This window comes from Stegodyphus dumicola, chromosome 11 (genome assembly GCF_044657685.1).
Source record: "Stegodyphus dumicola isolate Sdum_Otavi_A_Nest chromosome 11, ASM4465768v1".
Taxonomy (NCBI): Eukaryota; Metazoa; Arthropoda; class Arachnida; order Araneae; family Eresidae; genus Stegodyphus; species Stegodyphus dumicola.
The window spans coordinates 87,553,618-87,572,745 of record NC_140778.1 but is presented as its reverse complement, the minus strand read 5'-3'; the positions used below and the strand labels follow the sequence as shown (position 1 = coordinate 87,572,745).

Below are 19,128 nucleotides of genomic sequence, written 5' to 3'. Positions count from 1 at the left end.
TTTGCAAACTGCTCGTGTGTATGTTACTGGCCCCACAGGCATTACTAAATTAAAACGCTGCATTTTTTATGGTGGTGGCCAAGCAAGTTTTGTACACACAAACCTCACTGAAAAACTTAAGCTTAAAGTTGTCAGTTCTGCCTCAATTTCAGTTCAAGCATTTGAATCTTTTACTTCACAAGAACAACGTAGATGTGTTCAACTGTCACTTTCAAGTTTGGAGAGCAACCAAGCATTTTCAATTTCCGCATTTGAAAGCTCCAATTCCTATACTACACATCCTAATGCTCCACCAGAAATAGTTCACTTTGCTCAGAAGAAAAGATTGAGATTTGCTGATCCACCGGATGACTCTTCACTGCCCATAGAAATACTTGTTGATGGTGATCATTATTGGCAAATTGTTTCCGCAGAAGCTCCAATCAAGCTTTCAGAATATTTTGTTATGGTACCGTCAGTGTTTGAATGGGTTCTTAGTAGAACAAGAACAAATGCTACAATTGTTAAGAAGACTTCTGTCCATCAAGTATGTGTGCAAGTTAAAACTGATTGTTTAAATGATCAGGTACGTCGCTTCTGGGAATTAGACTCCATAGGGATACAAGATGCGCAGAAACGAAGAATGACTACTGGCGATGAAGAAATTTTATCAGAATTTCACAAAACTTACAACACTGAAGACAATCAAAGAATTGTGTCTCTGCCTAGAAAACCATTGGTCACACTTTTGCCTACAAACAAAATTATAGTGGAAAACAGATTTTATTCTCTTCAAAAAAGACTTGCATCTAGTGATGTGTTAAAGACACAATATGACAAATGCATGCTGAATTACATTGAACAAAAGCATGTTGAAGTTTGTTCCATAGATGAATCCAATGAGAAGCCAATACCTTCCTCATCATGCTGTAAGAAAGTGTATGTGTATTTTAATTATGGCAAAGCACACTAGGGCTATCTGCCTAAGGGGAGGGATGCCTTCGTGGAGGACTTTCTAAGGGAAACTGGCTCGTATACACGTTACACATGGGGAAAACCACATGCTGTAAGAAAGAAAACGCAATCTCAAACCAAGTGGAGAATTCTGTTTACCGCTTCCTCGCATGCTCCAGGAATGACTTCATTGAACGATACCTTTGAAGCGAAGAATGAATAAAGCGAAGAATCCAAGATGTTGCACGTAACAATTGAAAGTAAGAACTGTAGTTTCTAGCCTGTATGATTGGTTGAGTAGATACGATATGAAAAGTCTGAACTCCAAGTCCAAGGTATCTTCTTTCTTTGCTTCTAAGTTATGACTGTAATCTTTAGAAATAGTATCAGAATGAGGCCAATATTTTGGAGATTTGACTAACCATGGAGAGCCGAATCTTCTTCCTGAAACTATTGGTTGTCTACTAAGATTTCGATTGCATGAATTCACTGTTATATGTGATGGTAAGCAAGCTTTCTTACAGTTGTCACTACATAAAGAAGATAGGAACGTCACAAAATTTTTGTGGTACAAATTATGATCTGATTCATCTCAACCTACTACTTTTGCAGATGAAATAACTGTTTACAGATTTTCTCGTTTACCATTTGGCCTTACTTGCAGTCAGTTTTTACTCTGTGCTGCCACACGAGAATTGGCTGCAAAACATGTCGCAGAATTTCCAATTACTGCACCAATGATAGATAAACATCTCTGTATGGATGACTTTCTTGCTAACATGGAAACTGAATCACGCATTATAATGCTATATTACGAGATCAAGAATTTAATGGCTCTAATGAAATTGCCTATGGAAAAATGTGCTACAAACTCTTTGAAACTCAAAGATATGTGAACTTAATTTGTAGTCGCAACAGACTAGCTCCTATAAAGAAAGTTACCTTACCTCATTTTAAAGCTCTTGGCGGCCCTGATGGAATTAAGATATTTGCAATATTTCTGTGCTGAAACAAACATTTGTTCGTCAAATGTATCATTGGGGACTGATTCTCAAGTTGTCTTGGGATGGATACGCAGTGATCCCAACAAGTAAAAAACTTTTGTTAGTAACAGAGTAACAGAAAGTAGTTTCTATATTAATCCTTCACAATAGAGACATTGCCCTGGCAAAGACAATCCAGCTGACGAACTTTCTCGAGGTGTTTCACCATCAACACTAAAAAACCTGGAAATTTGGTGGAACGGCTCTCCATGGTTAGTCAAATCTCCAAAATATTGGCCTCATTCTGATACTATTTCTAAAGATTACAGTCATAACTTAGAAGCAAAGAAAGAAGATACCTTGGACTTGGAGTTCAGACTTTTCATATCGTATCTACTCAACCAATCATACAGGCTAGAAACTACAGTTCTTACTTTCAATTGTTACGTGCAACATCTTGGATTCTTCGCTTTATTCACAACTGTAGGAAACAAGAAAAGTTAGTGGATGAGTTACATGCCACTGAACTAAATCAAGCTCGTATTTATTGGATGCAGACCGTTCAGAAAGAATCCTTTCCTTCAGAATATGAAGCTCTGTTGACAGGAAAATCACTCCCTAAGAAATCAAGGATAAAAAGATTTAACCCTTTTTTTAAGAACAGTGTTATACTTAGTGGTCGACTACAATTTTATGATTTATCTCATGCTGAAAAACATCCCATATTATTGGAAGGTTCTCATCATTTTACAAGCCTACTGATACGCCAAACACATTTACAAATGCATCATCTCGGTGTTCGGATTATACTTTCTCAGCTTTGTTCAGAATATTGGATATTAAGAGCAAGGCAAGCCATTAAAAAGGTGATAAAGTCTTGCCTTCCATGTAAAGTACTGAAACAAAAGACAAGTGAACAGATAGAAGCTCCATTACCAGCTGAGCGAATTCAAAAGTCATCTCCTTTCGAAACTACCGGAATTGATTTTGCTGGACCACTCTACGTAAAAATTAATAACTCCATTACAAAAGCTTACATTGTCATCTTTACATGTGCTGCAGTTTGAGCTATCCACTTAGAATTAGTTTCCGATCTGCGTACTGACGTCTTCCTTCTTGTATTACAACATTTTGTCTCCAGACGTTCACTTCCTCATATAGTGTACACTGATAATGCCACAACTTTCTGCGCTGCGGACAAAGAGCTGAAATTATTCTGGGATACGATATCCTCTGCCAAAGCACAACAGTTTTATGCCCACCACAACATTAAATGGAAATTCATCGCCCCACGAGCGGCTTGGTGGGGAGGAGGGTGGGAAAGAATGATAAGCTCAATTAAGCGATGCATTCGGAAAACATTAGGTAAGGCTCTTTTGGATGACGCTGGTTTGATCACTGTATTATGTGATATTGAAGCCGCTATTAACAGTAGACACATTGTCCATGAACACAGAATAAAAGATGACTCTAAGGAAGCTTTAACACCATCGCACTTCCTCATAGGAAAGAAATTAACTACTATTCCTTCCAGCTTCACAAATCCTGAAACAAATTTAAATCGTATGTGGAAGAATCGTCAACATTTGATGGACTCCTTTTGGAAAAGATGGTAAAAGGAATATCTGATGGACTTGCGTACATTTCATCAAGTGCGGAATCCATCTGAAACAAATAAAATCCGGTAAGGGGACATTGTCCTACTACAAGAAGATGTTAAACCTCGCCACACCTGGAAAAACGCCCGTGTTCAGAAGCTAATCCTTGGCCGCGACAAGAAAGTCCGTACTTGTATTCTGCGCACAAATGGACATAACATTACCCGACCTGTGCGGCTTCTCATCGCCCTGGAGTTTGAAAAGGGTGGGGTGGATGTTGCAGCAAAGCCAGCGAACTATTAAAAATAACATTACCCTTTTGTAAATGGCATCACTTACGTTTTTTTGTATTCATAAATGTTTTTGCTTGTTCTACACTTTATTTTTATTTCAGGAAATAAATAAGCATAAATTACTATCTCCTAATACCTTACACGACAACCTCGTATTACCATTAACGGAAATCGTATTAAAATAGTTAAAAACTTGAAATACCTTGGAGTTATTTTTGACAATAAATTAAACTGGATCTTAAAAAGCGTGCATATATAATAGCCAAAAAATCTATGCAAAGACGAAATTGGGGCATCAACCCATATCTTCAAAAAATCCTTTATACCACAGTTACGGAAAAAATAGTCACATATGCTGCAGCTATTTGGGCTCAGCCTATGCAAGAACGTAAAATCAGGCATCTCCAAAGTATTCAAAGACCATTCATTTTAAATATAACCAAAGCTTATCGCACTACCTACAGTAGCTCTCTCCACATCCTTGCAGGCTTGTTACCACTCCAAAGTGGAACAAGAAGAAATAGCACAAATTGTTTCACTCTTACGTATGCCAGCAACATTTCATGATAATAGCTTTTCTCCAACTAACTTTAAAGAAAAAACCAGTCCATATGATACGCATCCCGCACTCCAGAGAGTTGACATCTCCATAAGCCTTACAGAAATACCCGAAAGCACATATAACATTACTATTTACACAGATGGCTCCAAACTCGATGAAAATGTTGGTTGTGCATTCGTTGTTCTCCACAATAATCATCGCCTCCATGAACGAAAATGACATCTACACCCCAACAATAGTGGTTTTCAAGGCGAAGCTTCCGTAATAAAACATGCACTTCTTCATATCGAGCACAACAGATAGCTTATCGACATTACATGCCATATTGGATCCTTTCCATAAGTCTTCTATCATTAAATCCATACAAACAATCCTACGAAGATAAAAGCACACTCTGGAAACATTGCCAAAAAGTCGGCTGATTCTCTTGCTAAGGACGCTGCCCAAAATATTAATTCCGATATTCTCCAAATACCCTGGTCAATAGCATATCTAAAACCACAACTCCAATTAAAAGCTCACAGCATATGGCAAGAAGAAAGGAATGCTAATAGCACTGGCCGAAGAACATATTATCACCTCTCTTATGTCAATAGCAGTAGCCTAATAGTCAATCCACATTTGGTTCGTTACATTTTCTGGAATCCATATATAATTACCTCTATTAATCCATATATGTAATTAATAGAGGTAATACTTTTTGTTTTAGGGAATATGGCTTTATTTTTTTAAATATGCTGTGAATGATATTGAAATACTTGGTATTCAACACTAGCAGTCTCAAAATTATATATTTTCTCCATCCCAAACTAGTTGTTACACTTTTAGGTCGAAAGTTTTGTACCACATTAGGTGCTACCACTGAGTATAAAGTATTATACTCTGTGGCACATGGTTAACAGTTGACTGACAGACAGGAGTCTATCTCTTCGGTTCAAAGTTATAGTTAAATTACAGTTAAAACGCAGAGTAAAAAATTAGTAACTTACAACAATTAAACAAACAATTAGAAAAATTATTTAAAAAAATTACTTTACAAATTAATTTGCAAATTAATTTAAATAACTTTTACAATCAAATAGTATTTTTTCCTTCCCTTTATAATTTATTTTTATTTTCTACAATTTCACACTAGCAGATAGCCATCTTCGAAACTGCGAATAAACTGCTTTCCGCATAGTGCAGCCATCTGGTGGTGAGATAGTGAAGTGAAATGTGTTATAACTAGTAATTCATAACGGTTATTTTGGGGAATTTAAGGTGGAGAGGAGGGCTTCGGATATTTCGCTGTTTTCGTACGTGAAATCCAATCGTTGCGTTTCTGACTTTTTTTGTACTTCTATTTTGCTGGGGCATTTCTGCTGTTCTTTAGTCTCGCCTAATTTTTGTTCTTGAAGCATAGAGCTGAATTTCGCATAAATTTCGTAGCCTGGTTGATTTGGTTCCAATTTTGTAATGTCGCCGAATGTTATAGTGTTCAGTTTAAGTCTTTCATCTGGGGATAAGGCTGAAGAGTTTCTCCTTTTCTGAGATGAAGTATTATTCTGAGCGAGTTCTTTCTGCGTTTCCTAAACCTATATTTCCCAGCTGGTGTCAATTTCTAAGAATTTTTACCAGTTCGATCGAAGTATGCCTTGTAAGGCCACTCGTGGTAATTAAAAATTTTTAAAGGTGTAAGAACACCTCGCCCGAAGGCGCAAAAGAAGGACTTTAGATGTGCGATCTGTTGCAGGCTATCCGTTGGTGGCAAAAGTCAAGTGCAGGTCACATATGAGAAAGTTCTGAGTTTAGAATGACAAAAAAACCAAGTACGATGACTTACCTAGTATTTCGGTCGAGTTAGTGGCTAATTATCAGATTCCGCGAATTTCATCAGTTGGAGCGCTGCCTGAAAACCAGCTGCAAACTTCTCTGCAGTATTTCTTGCTGCTTTAATTTTCTGAATGCTTCCTACAATCGTAATTAGGAAATTTCTAATTTTCTTGTTCTGCAGCCATGACGCTGATGTGTACATGGATACAGATCTTGTGCAATTCTTTGACTTCTTCTTTTGATTTTGTGTACCGACCATCTTGAAATTGTGCCTACGTGGCGCCGATCTCGGCGTCAAAAAAAATAAACAAGAGGCACCCAATTGTAAACTTTTACCCTCGTCTATACGAGCCAGTTTGCCTCAGAAATTTTTCCACGAAGGCATCCTTCACCTTAAGCAGACAGCCCTCAAGTCTTTGCCTTAATCACATAAACACGATCTTTCTGAAATACGGGCGGTATAGTCCTTACAAAATGGGGCGTGGCTTAACAGCATACGAACCCTCTACATTTGCGTCTATAAAATTGTCCCAAAATAAGTGCTACATTTGTGGAAAGTAAAAATTGAGAATGAAAATCTAGTATGCAGCGTTACATTCCTTGACATTGCCTAATTTTACTGATGCTGAACTACTAAACTGCATAGAAGGTTATTTTGACTCCACCTACTTGAAATGTAGCAAATAATTTGGGACAAAACTTTCGACCTAAGTGTAGCAACTAGTTTGGGATGGAGGGAATATAATATTTAATGTTGAATATCAAGTATTTAAATATCATTGACCGCATATTTTAAAAAATAAAGCCATATTCCCTAAAACAAAAAGTATTACCTCTATTAATTATATATATATAATATATATAGATATATAAGGATTCGACATGAATCTCTATTACTTCAAGTGCAACCACAAAACACTCAACCAGGTAGACACAAATTCATGCACAGCATGTTGATACATCACACTAATTAAAATGAGATATGTGCTTTAAAATTTTGAAGCTAGCACAGACAGCATTTAAATGTTTCTGGAAGAAAGATAACAAATTTGAGAGCTAAAAAGTAATAATATATATATATTCAGACATATATATATTTAATGCATTTAATATATATATTTAAGGCATTTAAATTCATATGTATATAGATATATAGGAATTTAATACAATTAAAATTTAAAAATACATCCACGTATATGTTTTATACGAAATGCTAATATATATACATGATAGGTTGAAATATCATTTATTCAGGAAACAGATTATCTCCAGTATGATAAAAAAATTATGATATTTTTATTTCAGGAAGACGAAAAATGATATGAAGCTGAACACACGTACACACATATTCAGAAGCTTGTTTATACAAAAGCTGAGGGGGGGAACATATCAAAAGATAAAGCTTTAAAATTTTACGTGATGATGGCTTTTGTTTAAGAACTTTTGTATTATGTATTTGTATTAAATCTGCATTACATGAAACTGATGGAATGACTATCCGTCCAACAGTTATATGTTGGCAATAATTATTTAAATACAATCATAAAAAATTTTTTAAAGGGAAAATCTTTGCAGTATAGCACGCAACAATATACTATCCTATGTTACTATTAGGTACAGCGGCACGTTTTAATAGAATACACATTTCGTTAACAACAAGCCACATTACAAATAGAGAACGTATTGCAAAAATGTAGCGGAATGCGAGCCCCACCTAGTGATGAATTTCGCGAAAGCCACTAAAAACTAGGAACCGGAATTTCGTTCAGTCTGGCAGGCCTTGAGTATAAGTTGGCCTTGACATGACCGATCTAATCAAATCTAGCATCGATAGATGGCACCACATTATGGTGATTTTTCAGGATGTCTCGCTTTGCTCTGTCGTGCTTGGTGCCGCTCTTTCTGCAGATTCCTCTGATTTCTCTTAGGAGATTTTCCCACGTCCGGAATTTCATATCAGCAGCGTTTTCGATATATCAAGAGTGAAAAATGTAGTTTTTGCAGAAATGTATTGAGTTATGAATGAAATAAAATCTTAAAGAATATTTTACTTCTAAATTAAACATAATACACCAGTTTCGTGCTATAAACATTAACTAAGTAAGTATTTTCAGGGAGAGGTGTGGTCAATAAAATGTTACAGAATTTTTATCTCATGTATGGTGGTATGAACAGCCCATTATAGAGGTCAATAATTTATACCTTTGCTTGTCTTAAAAATTCACTTTTTTTAATTGTTTTTAATAACAAAATAATATATATTTCGAAACTAACCCTTCGTGACCATATGTTTCTATAAAAAGTATAATTCAAGAATAATAATAATTTGTATTGCATTATTCAGATTGTTCATGACAAAGAAAGGAAATTTCATTAGTGGGAGGAGCGAAACGATTTTGTAAGGGAAAGAATGTAACATGATGTATTGAGTAAAATAGTAATCAAACGAATTAGAAATTTGAAAGCATTTGGGAGAGCGAGATTGGAAAATTAATATCATTAAGTAAACAAGAAAAATTATTAATGATGTGAAAGTGTTCAAAAGAAGCTAGTTGATTAAATGAAGAAGCTTTACGGATAATTTTTGAAGATCCCATATTAAAATGTAAGTGCCCGCATTACTTAGCTAAAAATTTCTTTTTTTCTTTCGAAATTTCATTCATATTCCCTGATGAGAAATTTCAGCGCTTTTTCAATTTGGTAAATATACACCAAACAGCACGATACATGTCAAACAGTGCTAAATTAAAACAATGATTAAAAGCACATATGAGATCTTAAAGAATCGAAAAATGGATTTTACTGATGGGTGAAAAAAAGTAACTTAAATATTGAACTTATGGAGAAGTCGAGAAGATTTGTAATTGATAGTAAGTTTAAATAATTATTGGTTACGTGGTCAGTTAAACGTCACTGTTATCTTAGTATCCTGTTGACTTGGTATCTTGACAGTTGAGTGTCCCGTAGCTAAATGTCCTGACGGCTAATTCTCTGCGTCGGCTAACTGGTGTCGGTTAAGTGTCACGGACCCTGCGTCGTATTGTACCTTTGCGTGACTTGCCTCAGCGATCGGAATATTCGCTAAGGTGAACTGGAGGAAATACTTTACATTGATTTGTTACACAAAGTAAATTTTTTACTTCGCATTAAAGTTTTGCTGATGATTTTAATAATAGAAAAATATTTATAATTATTCCAACGAACTTAAAAAAACGTACTCCACCATCCATTTGCATAGAAAAGGTTCATATTTCGCCCTTAATTAATAAAGAGCGCTGTTGCTAGTTCCCGTGTTCATTCTGGTGACGCCGAGCTTGTAGGTAGTGCGGTGGTTACTCTTGAATTTTTCTGATACTGACATAGTGCCGTCGGTGATTCTACTTTCTGATAGATCAGTTACCTTCGGGTAAGACGAAATGTCCTTTTTCAGGGCAGATGGAGACGAGACAGACGATGGTGAGCTCAGTGAAATGAGTTCAGTTAGCTCACATCATACGAATAAGACTTTCCCCCTAAGAAAAGAGGATTTCTTGCGTTCACCCAAGGAAAAAAGGAATAAGAAGAAACGGACCAAGTCGGATTTGAAGGCTTTGGATATAGACAGCGGGAAGGAGAGAACCAACGTGAGGAAATATCGCTTTGTTCCGGATAACGCTGAAAGTATGGTTACCCTAGTTGAGCATATTAAGAAGTACGGAAGTGAAAGAATGGAAAAGCAGTCGACGACTGCTATACAGTAAGTAATGGTGAGGCAAGCTATTGAGATAATAGAAGAGCAGGAGAAGGAAAGGAGGCAACAGGAAGAAAAAGAAGGGAAAAGTGCTGATAATGCGGAAGGCAAATGGATTTCGCCGAAGAAGAAGGCAAAACCTACCCGAAAAGATAAGCTGATGGAAGTTTCAAAAGAAAACAGATTTGAAGCTCTTAACCCTGACGAGAAGCAAGAAGTAGCAGGTAGCCAGTGAAACGGAGGAGGTACCCCGCGCCCATAGTATTCCAGCAACACGCAGTTGATTGGTTGAAAGTGCATGAGCTGTTGATAGAAAATTGTGAAGTTGAATTAGATGCTGATATGAAGTTCAGATCCTATCTACGTTAATATGAAGAGTGTTTCTTATTCTTTTTAGTTAGCGAGTGAAAAGCCGCTGCGCGTGATACTGAAGAACCTGCCCAGTACAGTGACTGAGGAAGCTGTAAAAACCGATTTGGAAAGACGTGTTTCCCATGCTTAAAGTCAGGCAGATAAAGAAAAGTAAAGCAAACAACTTTGAGAAACTGCCCTTTTTCATCGTAGATCTGAAGAAAATTGCCACAGGATACGCCATTCACCAACTTGATAATATGTTCAGCGTGAACATCAAAATGTTCAATCACAATCAATCACAATAAGTTCTCTCCCAGGAAGCGCCTACTTCAATGTTTTCGATGTTAGAAGTTTGGACATTTCCAATACTTATGTAACAATCCAGAGAAGTGCTGTAAATGTGGAGATAATCACCGTAGTAACCAGTGTACGCTAAAAGAAGAAGATAAGCCTACCTGCCTGTTTAGTAGGGAATCACATGTGAGTTCATATCGTGGTTGCCCTGAGTACAGGAAAAGATTTCAGAAAAAACAGCCCATTCAGAAGTATAACTCGCAGAAGCAGCACATGAAACTTCCCACCCCTGATGACTTCCCGCAACTTCCAAAGTCCGATGTTAAAGTGACTGAAGCAAGACCGACCTATAGCTCCAGAGCTAAAAGTTTACAGCAGCCACCTGCTGCAATCAACTGGTTGCAAGATCCAAAAATTAGGAGTTTCCTTAGCACACTTATCGCACATATCGAGAAGATTAGGACAGCCAAAACTACAGCTGAGAAGATGATAGCTGGACTCCAGGCAGCTTTAGCAACGCTAAAAATACATGATGACGATTAAATTTGCAACTGCTTAGATTTGACGCTATGGATTATTTCTGTACTTAGTAGGCTTCAATATCATGGATTAGTATGACACGAAAATCATTGGTTAATTTGGAAGTGAAATTTCTGAATTTGTTTCTAACATTTGTTCGGTCGCTGAACACTGGTAGTTCGGTGCGAGGTTCAAATCCCGCGAACGGGCTGGCTGCATGGGTGTTTTCGTGGTTTTCCCCATGTGTAACGTGTATACGAGCCAGTTTCCCTTAGAAAGTCCTCCACGAAAGGCATCCCTCCTCTTAGGCAGATAGCCCTAGTGTGCTTTGCCATAATTAAATACACACACCTAACATTTGTTCGATTTATGCTTAGGTTATTTTTTGGCATAATTCGTAATCACCTAGCTGTGCTACAAGGGGTAGGTTTCTTTAACCCAGGTACCCTGGTGTTACACCATTTCTCCTCGTGTCTGTTCACGTGTTATTCGTATAGGGTAAAGAAGAAGAAGAAACTGCAAAAATTCGTGGAAAATTTCACACCCACTAGATGACGCTGCGGTAATTATAGCAATGTAATTAGATCCTTGCCATGGACCTTATAAGAAATAGACTAACCCAAACGGGTTTTCTCCCTCGTCTGAGGCGTTGTCGGCTGTCACCTTGATCACATCCGGAGGAGTAGGGACGACATGCAGAAATTTAACATTGGTTGCCTATTGCACCGTGTATAATTGTCAAGAAAAATCTGGTTGTAGCGCCTCATTTCACAAATTAGAATTTCTACATATTTTTATTTTTGAAATTGAGATTGATTTTTAAAAATTTAGCATATTTGTCAAGCATAATTAATGTTCCAAATAATTATGAAGCTATTGCATGCTTTCAGGGCTTGATATTCTTTTAGCTTTTCCTATGCCGTAAGGAAATTTGTAACAACAGGAATTTTATTTCAATTATATTTCATAATACATCATAGTGATAAACACTTTTGACTCCTTAAAAATTTTTATACATTTAATTCTAATATTAAAAGTGTATTTAACCGTCATAATTAATTTTCCTTGTATTTTATAGTGATTATTTTTTAATTTATTTTTAGTTCTGCATAAGTTTTTTTTTTTTATTTATTTACTGTTAATTTAATTTATTAGCCCAAAGCGGCGGTAACCTAGAAAGGCTGTTAGTTTCGAAGCGGCATTTTGCGCTGTCTTACTATAAATGTCCGTGTCTCCTTGCAAATTGTTGTTACCAAATATTATCGCCCTCTATTATATGTAAAGATATTAAATAATGTAGGATCTGCATGAATACATGTATGTTTCTCGCACTGTAACAAAAACGACAGTATCTAGAGCCATGAAATTTTAAATAATGTAATCATCCACCCGAACATGGGCATCTGGACGCCCGAATTTCGAATTTGTTTCAATCTATTTCATATTTTGTAAAACTTCAACGAATTCTTGATTAACAAACTCAACGAGTTCAGAGCGAGCACTCTACAGAAAATAACAGTTTTATCTCCAGTGCGGAAATACTAAAGATATGCTGTTTTCAAATGTATGTGGTTTACGGGGGGAAGAACATGATATTCAATAAATATAGGTAACACACAAAACTTTAAAAAAAGGTTCCCTTTGGGCGTAATATAAAATCTGAGTGCTTCTAGATTTTATTTTATCTTTTTTTTTTTTTTTTTTTCCTTCATTACGCTCAGAAAATTTTATGCTCCGAATTTTATGAATTATTAAAATACCTAATCCACTTTAATGTTAATAATTTAATGATCAAATAAATATGATCGTTTTGAATGTTATTATAGTTTGGAAAATCACTGCCTGAAAATGTTCATTAAATTGAAAAAAAAAAAAAAAATATCAGATCTTGTTTAATTTTACCTTATTTATTTCAAAGCATTACGTACTATTTAATTTTACATTATTTTTACGCAAAATTAAGTTCAGAAATTTTGTGCTTAGAGTTTTTACCAAAGTAAAGATGTTTGTACAAGAATTACGCGTGAAAAAATGCGCGAAATGCAGTAAAAAGTGCTTTAATGAGATATATTAAATCCTATTTGGAAAAACTGTGGATTTCATAATCTCATCACTATACAACGTATCACATTTAATAATTAAAAGAGATTATGTGATACAAACGCCATAGATTTCAATGTTAAAGTAAACCAGATCGTTCCTACTCTTTCTTGCCGACATGTCGGTGACGCACGCCCCGCCCACTGGGTTAGTCTATTTCTTATAAGGTCCATGATCCTTGCAGCGTGAGGATGACACAGAGGGGGAGAAGAGTGAGAAACATTTGCTGGTTTAAGCGACATGTGACAACAACGGTTACGTATATTGTTCTATACATCGCTTGATTAAAATCCTTAGGTTTGCGGGGTAGTATTCTATTAACTACATTCTCTATTTTTATCCATAATTTATTATATTGCTCTTCAAATTATAAAATATAATTTATAGTTTTCAGAGTTAAAGAACTGTACTTCTTTTTATTATAAAGCTAGTTTTAAATCCTCTTCCAATTTTTTTTCCTCCAGCAAGAGAATCATATTACCGTTAATAATATGTGAGTAATATGGAGTATAAAGTAGGAGGAGCCGACTAGACGGTATAGTGGTTACTGACCACGACAATCGCAGCGATCGCCCGGGCTCGAATCCCGGGGAACCATGATTGTAACTGTCCTATTTTGGATTGATATTTTAAGGAATGAATTATGTCCTACACCTAATTCACACACCTCTTGATCACTTTGCAACATGATCACTCAAGTCCCTCAGCTAGTCATACTTGCCGTAAACGCAAGCAATGAAAAACTTCTTTAAACAGAATGAATATTTTAAATAAATATTAGGATAGTTCTCGACTCAATACTCATATTATAAATAAATAAATGTGCTTCATTTAAACTGCCACATGTCAACAACCCATTACCTATAATTATGCTTAATGAACGAAGTCTGTTTAAGATGGAGGCGTGGTAATTCCAATGTCTTGTAAGGACTTGATGACAAAAACAAGTGGTGTGGTGTATTTTAATTACGGCTAAGCACACTAGGGCTATCTGCCTAAGGGGAGGGATGCCTTCGTGGAGGACTTTCTAAGGGAAACTGGCTCATATACACGTTACACATGGGGAAAACCACGAAAACACCCATGCAGCCAGCCCGTTCGCGGGATTCGAACTTTGGACCGAACTACCAGTGTTCAGCGACTTTACCGCTCGGCCGCTGGTGGACCTGACAAAAACAAGATCCTGCTCAATTACTGTAATATTTAAAAAGTGGATGTTATTTCAAAATTTTTTGAATTCCAAGTTGTCTCCTATAGTTTTTGGTTTTCCTTATAAAGGTGCGACAACATTTCTAAACTTAGTATTATATATCTCAAAATAAGTCAACTGCAATAGTTTAAAAGAGGCGTACCTAATGAGGTGCATAAAGTCGGAGTTTCGGGTTTGCACATTAGCTGTCGAAAATGTATGTGTGTATACTCCCCCATACGTACACACATACATACACACTCGCACACATGCATACAATAACCATTTCACGGGCGGCATCCCACCTTTTATATCAGTTTTTATCTCCCAGATGAAAGCTGCAAAATTCCATTTAAAATACAAACAATTACGCCTTTTAGTTCTATATATGTATAACAGATGGCAACATTAGTAGTCATTCACGGAAATAATGTAAAATAAAAATTCTTCACAGGTCTAATTTTGAAGCAGTTCTTTTTATTTATTTCTAATGCAATTTAAATTTTCTGAACAACAACTTTTGGTGTTAGAATGAATATTTTTATGTGAAAGTTTCCTTTTAAAAAAAATTATTATTTGAATTCATATATATTAATTAAGAATGGTTCAAATTAAAAGGTGGGACCAAATACGTCCCACCGCGCATGTAGGAATTGCTGCTACGAGATGGCAGCACCGTTCAAATATTTTTAAATTTAAGTATTATGTTCGTTTTATATGTTGATAATGTAAATTTATATCTTTTAATAAATTCCAATAATGTTTAATCTTGAAAAATATTTAGTAATTTTTCCGAAAGAAATGAAAATATAACTCTGTAACATGAAATGCCATTGAATACTGAATGGATATGTAAGTGTGATTCACCATAGAAAAATATCCTAAGCAGAGAAAAGAGAGGTGAAATGTAAATCATGATGACCTTCTAGAAATCCGGGAGCGACTGAAGCTGTATCGTCGAGAGCACCGCGAGTGAGTTGTAGCTTGGAAAGTCTCGAGAGTACGTAGAGTTCCGAGAACGACCGAGGAGAGTCGGGAGCTATACTCTAGTGCTTTGCCGTGAAGCTGTCTTCACCGCAATAGCCTGATGGCTGTGTCGCTGATTGTTCTAACGTGTTTATAGTAGATCTTCGACGAATGTAAAAATTGACTTTGGAGCTGTCCTGATTAATATCGGCTAAATAAGATAGCCGATATTAATCAGTGTTTCGATACTTCATCAAGTGCCGTCGTTATTCACTCCAAATCTACGAACCCCGTACAAACGTGAAGGAAGAAAATAAGGTAACAATATATAAGTACAAAGGGGGTAAAAAAGGGCAATTCACAACTTAATATAGTTGCGCTCTGAAAGCAGCAACAATGGTGTTTAATAATGCAACGTAAAATAAATAACAACATTTAAAATCCATCTCATGCTGAATTCTGCACAAACCATATGCAATAATAATAATGTTTTGTGTGTTACCTTCATTAATTAAATATCACATTCTTCACATTTAAACCATAAAACTCAATTCAACAGCAATACCAAAAAAAAAAAAAAAAAAAAAAACTTGCGCATAAAATGTCCGTGCTTGGGGGGGGGGGGAAGATGCACGCGATGCTAATGTTAATGGATTGCTTTGAAATCGTGGACTTTGTTAATGGAAAATTCGTGAAAGTTTTACAAAAGATGAAATAGGTAATAAAACAAATTCCAAAATTTGGGTTTCTAGATGCCCATATTAGAGTGGAGGATTACTTTTTCAAAATTTGATGTCCCTAGGTTCCGTTGTTTTTTCACAATGCAAGAATGTGCGTACATTCACGCAGATTCCTCATTATTTAATTTCTTTATAATGCAGGGCTCTAATATTTGGTAGCAACAATTTGAAAAGTGATTCGGACTTTTATAGTGAACCAAAGCAAAATGCCAAAATGAAATCAATAGCCCTTCTGAGTAAATTGCCCTTTTGGGCTCCTACTGCTAATAATAATAAAACAAAAGCACAGTGGTTAATTGCATGAAAGATACAAAACAGTTTAAAAAATTGAAATGGTAGCAGAAAGAAAAAAATAATTTACATTTATGATCGCATCGTCACCAGACGTTTTGTGCTACAAAAGAAATAATTACATTCAGACTTGTAATTATTACACTGGCAAACTGAAGGATCCATGGAACAGAAGTATACATACTAATTAGTTGATTTTGTTTAAGACAAAATACGTGAAAGCAGTCTCCTAAGGAAGAGATGCTTTCATGATGAACCTAAGAAAGAAAAGCGGTTTATATTCATATTGCACATGGGTACGAACTACGAACTGGGTATGAACATGAGTATGTTCTACGAAACTAACTTTGCGCATGGGTATGAAGTACGAAAACGTCTAATCAGCCCTTTTGTTCGAGGAGATCTGAAATGGATTCAAACTTACCAATATCCACTTTCTCATTGGGGTGTCAAGAAGAAGCAAATAATAGAACAACTTTAGAAACGACTTTTACAATTATATCGTTAGCCGGATTGAAAAAGGTTATTTTAATTACGGCAAAACATGAAAGAGCTACCTACCTAAGGGAAAGAACGCCTCCTTCAAAATCTTCCACAGGGAAACTATCGTATTTACGATACATACAGAAAACACTACTAAAAGCTCTTATACAGTGGTGCGTTTGTCAACGTTTGAGTCGAATTACCAGTGTTCCGGCGGTTTTAACGCTGGACTGCTTGTGAGTCTATACGACTGTTAGAAGCATAATAATGTTAAATTTGCTCATGCTATTTTTAAATCACGCAAGTTTGTGAAAGAACTATACTGCTATAATTAGTATTTATCAAGGGAAGGAGGAATAAAATTAGCGAGCACTCGTAGGATTAAGTACTGAAAATTTATAACAGTACCGCGGTTTGAGATTTTCTAACGTCTTTGTGAAAAATTTCGCAGTTGAGGCGTTTTTAATATTTTGGAGGAATTTTTAATATTTTGGAATTTTTAATAGTCCGGAAAACATTAATTTTTCTGAAAATATCAAAATTTCATCGGAAAGACATGACATCTACAGTAACAATACATATTACTGTACACATCTACAAGATATGTATAGTAACAATAACTGTCAAGTAGCTAAATAAACATTGTACCGACATTGTACGTTTTTACGAAGTCGTTGGGGCAGCAATAAATGTTCGTAAATAAGAATGTAAATGAAAAAGCAGTTAAATATTGGGAATGACAGTATAGTTCGTTAACTGGAAGCTCGAAAAAACAGTCTATTAAGTTACATATTTTTTTATTGATAACTGCATTTACGAATCAATCAAATAATGCAAGCATATTCAACACTGCTATTTTAGGTTAAAATTGCTATTTAACTGGACGGCGTTTTCGTACGTACGCAAGTGGATTTTTTAAATTGAGCTGCACGCCGGGAGAAAAAAAAAGTCTTTAGCGTCGCCACTGTTAATGGTTGAAAGGAAGGAACGGGAAACTGAGTCCCACCAGTTTGTTGAACACTAAATACTGATAGTTCGATCTGAGTTCAAATCTCGCAAGCTAGCCGAATGCATAAGAATTTTGTTGGCTTTGCTTATGTATAACGTCAGTATGAGCCAGTTTATCTTAAAAAGGTCTTCCAAGAAGGCATTGCCTCTCTTAGTTTTCATCTACGTTGGTTATAGAAATAAACCTAAACCTAGACCACATAACGGAGGACGATTTTATGTAACTTATAAAAGGGACTTTTTTTTTTTTTTTTTCCGAACCAGAAGTTAGCAAAACTTAAAGTAGTTTAGAATTCTAATGTCGTCTCTATGAAAGGATAAGCAGTATAGTTTTGAGAAAATTGCTACGGAAAATAGCATGGAAATTTATTCAATGTAAAAATAATGTAATATTGAATTAACAAAAAAATCATCGGAAATATTTAAAAATTGCCAGAAAATTTGGTAATTACAAAATGTTAAAAATAACCTGCAAGATTTTCAAAATAATCGCTGGTCCTGCGATCGATCTTCTTGGCTGCCCTAGTTATAATTTTATAATATAATTACGTTTCGTATAACGGAAACAGCTCTCCCGGCCTTGTTAGTGATGAAAACAGCAGACAGTAACTATCAAAATAACGTTACAAAATGGGTAGAATACATACGGTTATACCATCAAAGCGTCCTGATAAATGAATATTTAACTTACATTTTGTTACAGATGAATATACGAAGATAAATGCTAACTAACACACTAGGAGGACTTTAAAAAATACTGCAGAATTGCTGTTGATAGATAATGAAATACATTTATAGGAATGTAAATAACACTTACATCATGTTCATGAAGTACAGCCTTCTACATTTAAAGGCATGAAGTGGAAAGTACCTTTTACCGCTCTACCTGATTATTATGAGCCACGTGTGCTCGTTTCCAAAGTTGTTAAACAACTTTCTCTCCCCAGAGCTTCCTTGTTCGGGGGGCGGATGCTCTTCCCTGTCGCATGTTCCTAAAACGTACTCGTTGTACCTCCTACTGTGATAGCTGCTTCGCTGCTATTGGTTAGAAGAATACAAACGTAACATAGAGCTTTCGGCGTCATTTGTTTTGTCACGTGGTAAAGCTTCTCGAGCCCATGTAATAAAAATCCTTTTATGGCGTGCATCGGTTATGTTTTAATCCTTTAAAAAAATCAGTTAAGAAGTCAGAGGTGATTTTATGTACAACTGAATTAATTCATATGTTAATATACATTTTTACTTTATGCAATACACCTTGAGAAATACCGGA

The 19,128-nt window shown here is 35.7% G+C and overlaps 1 protein-coding gene across 2 annotated transcripts in view; it reads right to left on the bottom strand.

Moving 5' to 3' along the window:
- LOC118200208 (pantetheinase-like) overlaps positions 1 to 18,830 on the bottom strand; it is a 39,871-nt gene extending 21,041 nt beyond the window's left edge. The window contains exon 1 of one of the 2 annotated variants that reach the window (XM_035372146.2): positions 18,673 to 18,830. In XM_035372146.2, the coding sequence (XP_035228037.1) occupies positions 18,673 to 18,683 (11 nt within the window). In that variant the 5' untranslated portion in view covers positions 18,684 to 18,830. The remainder of the gene's footprint in view (positions 1 to 18,672) is intronic. The other variant, XM_085826969.1, reaches the window with a different exon arrangement.
- Positions 18,831 to 19,128: the final 298 nt, after the last annotated feature.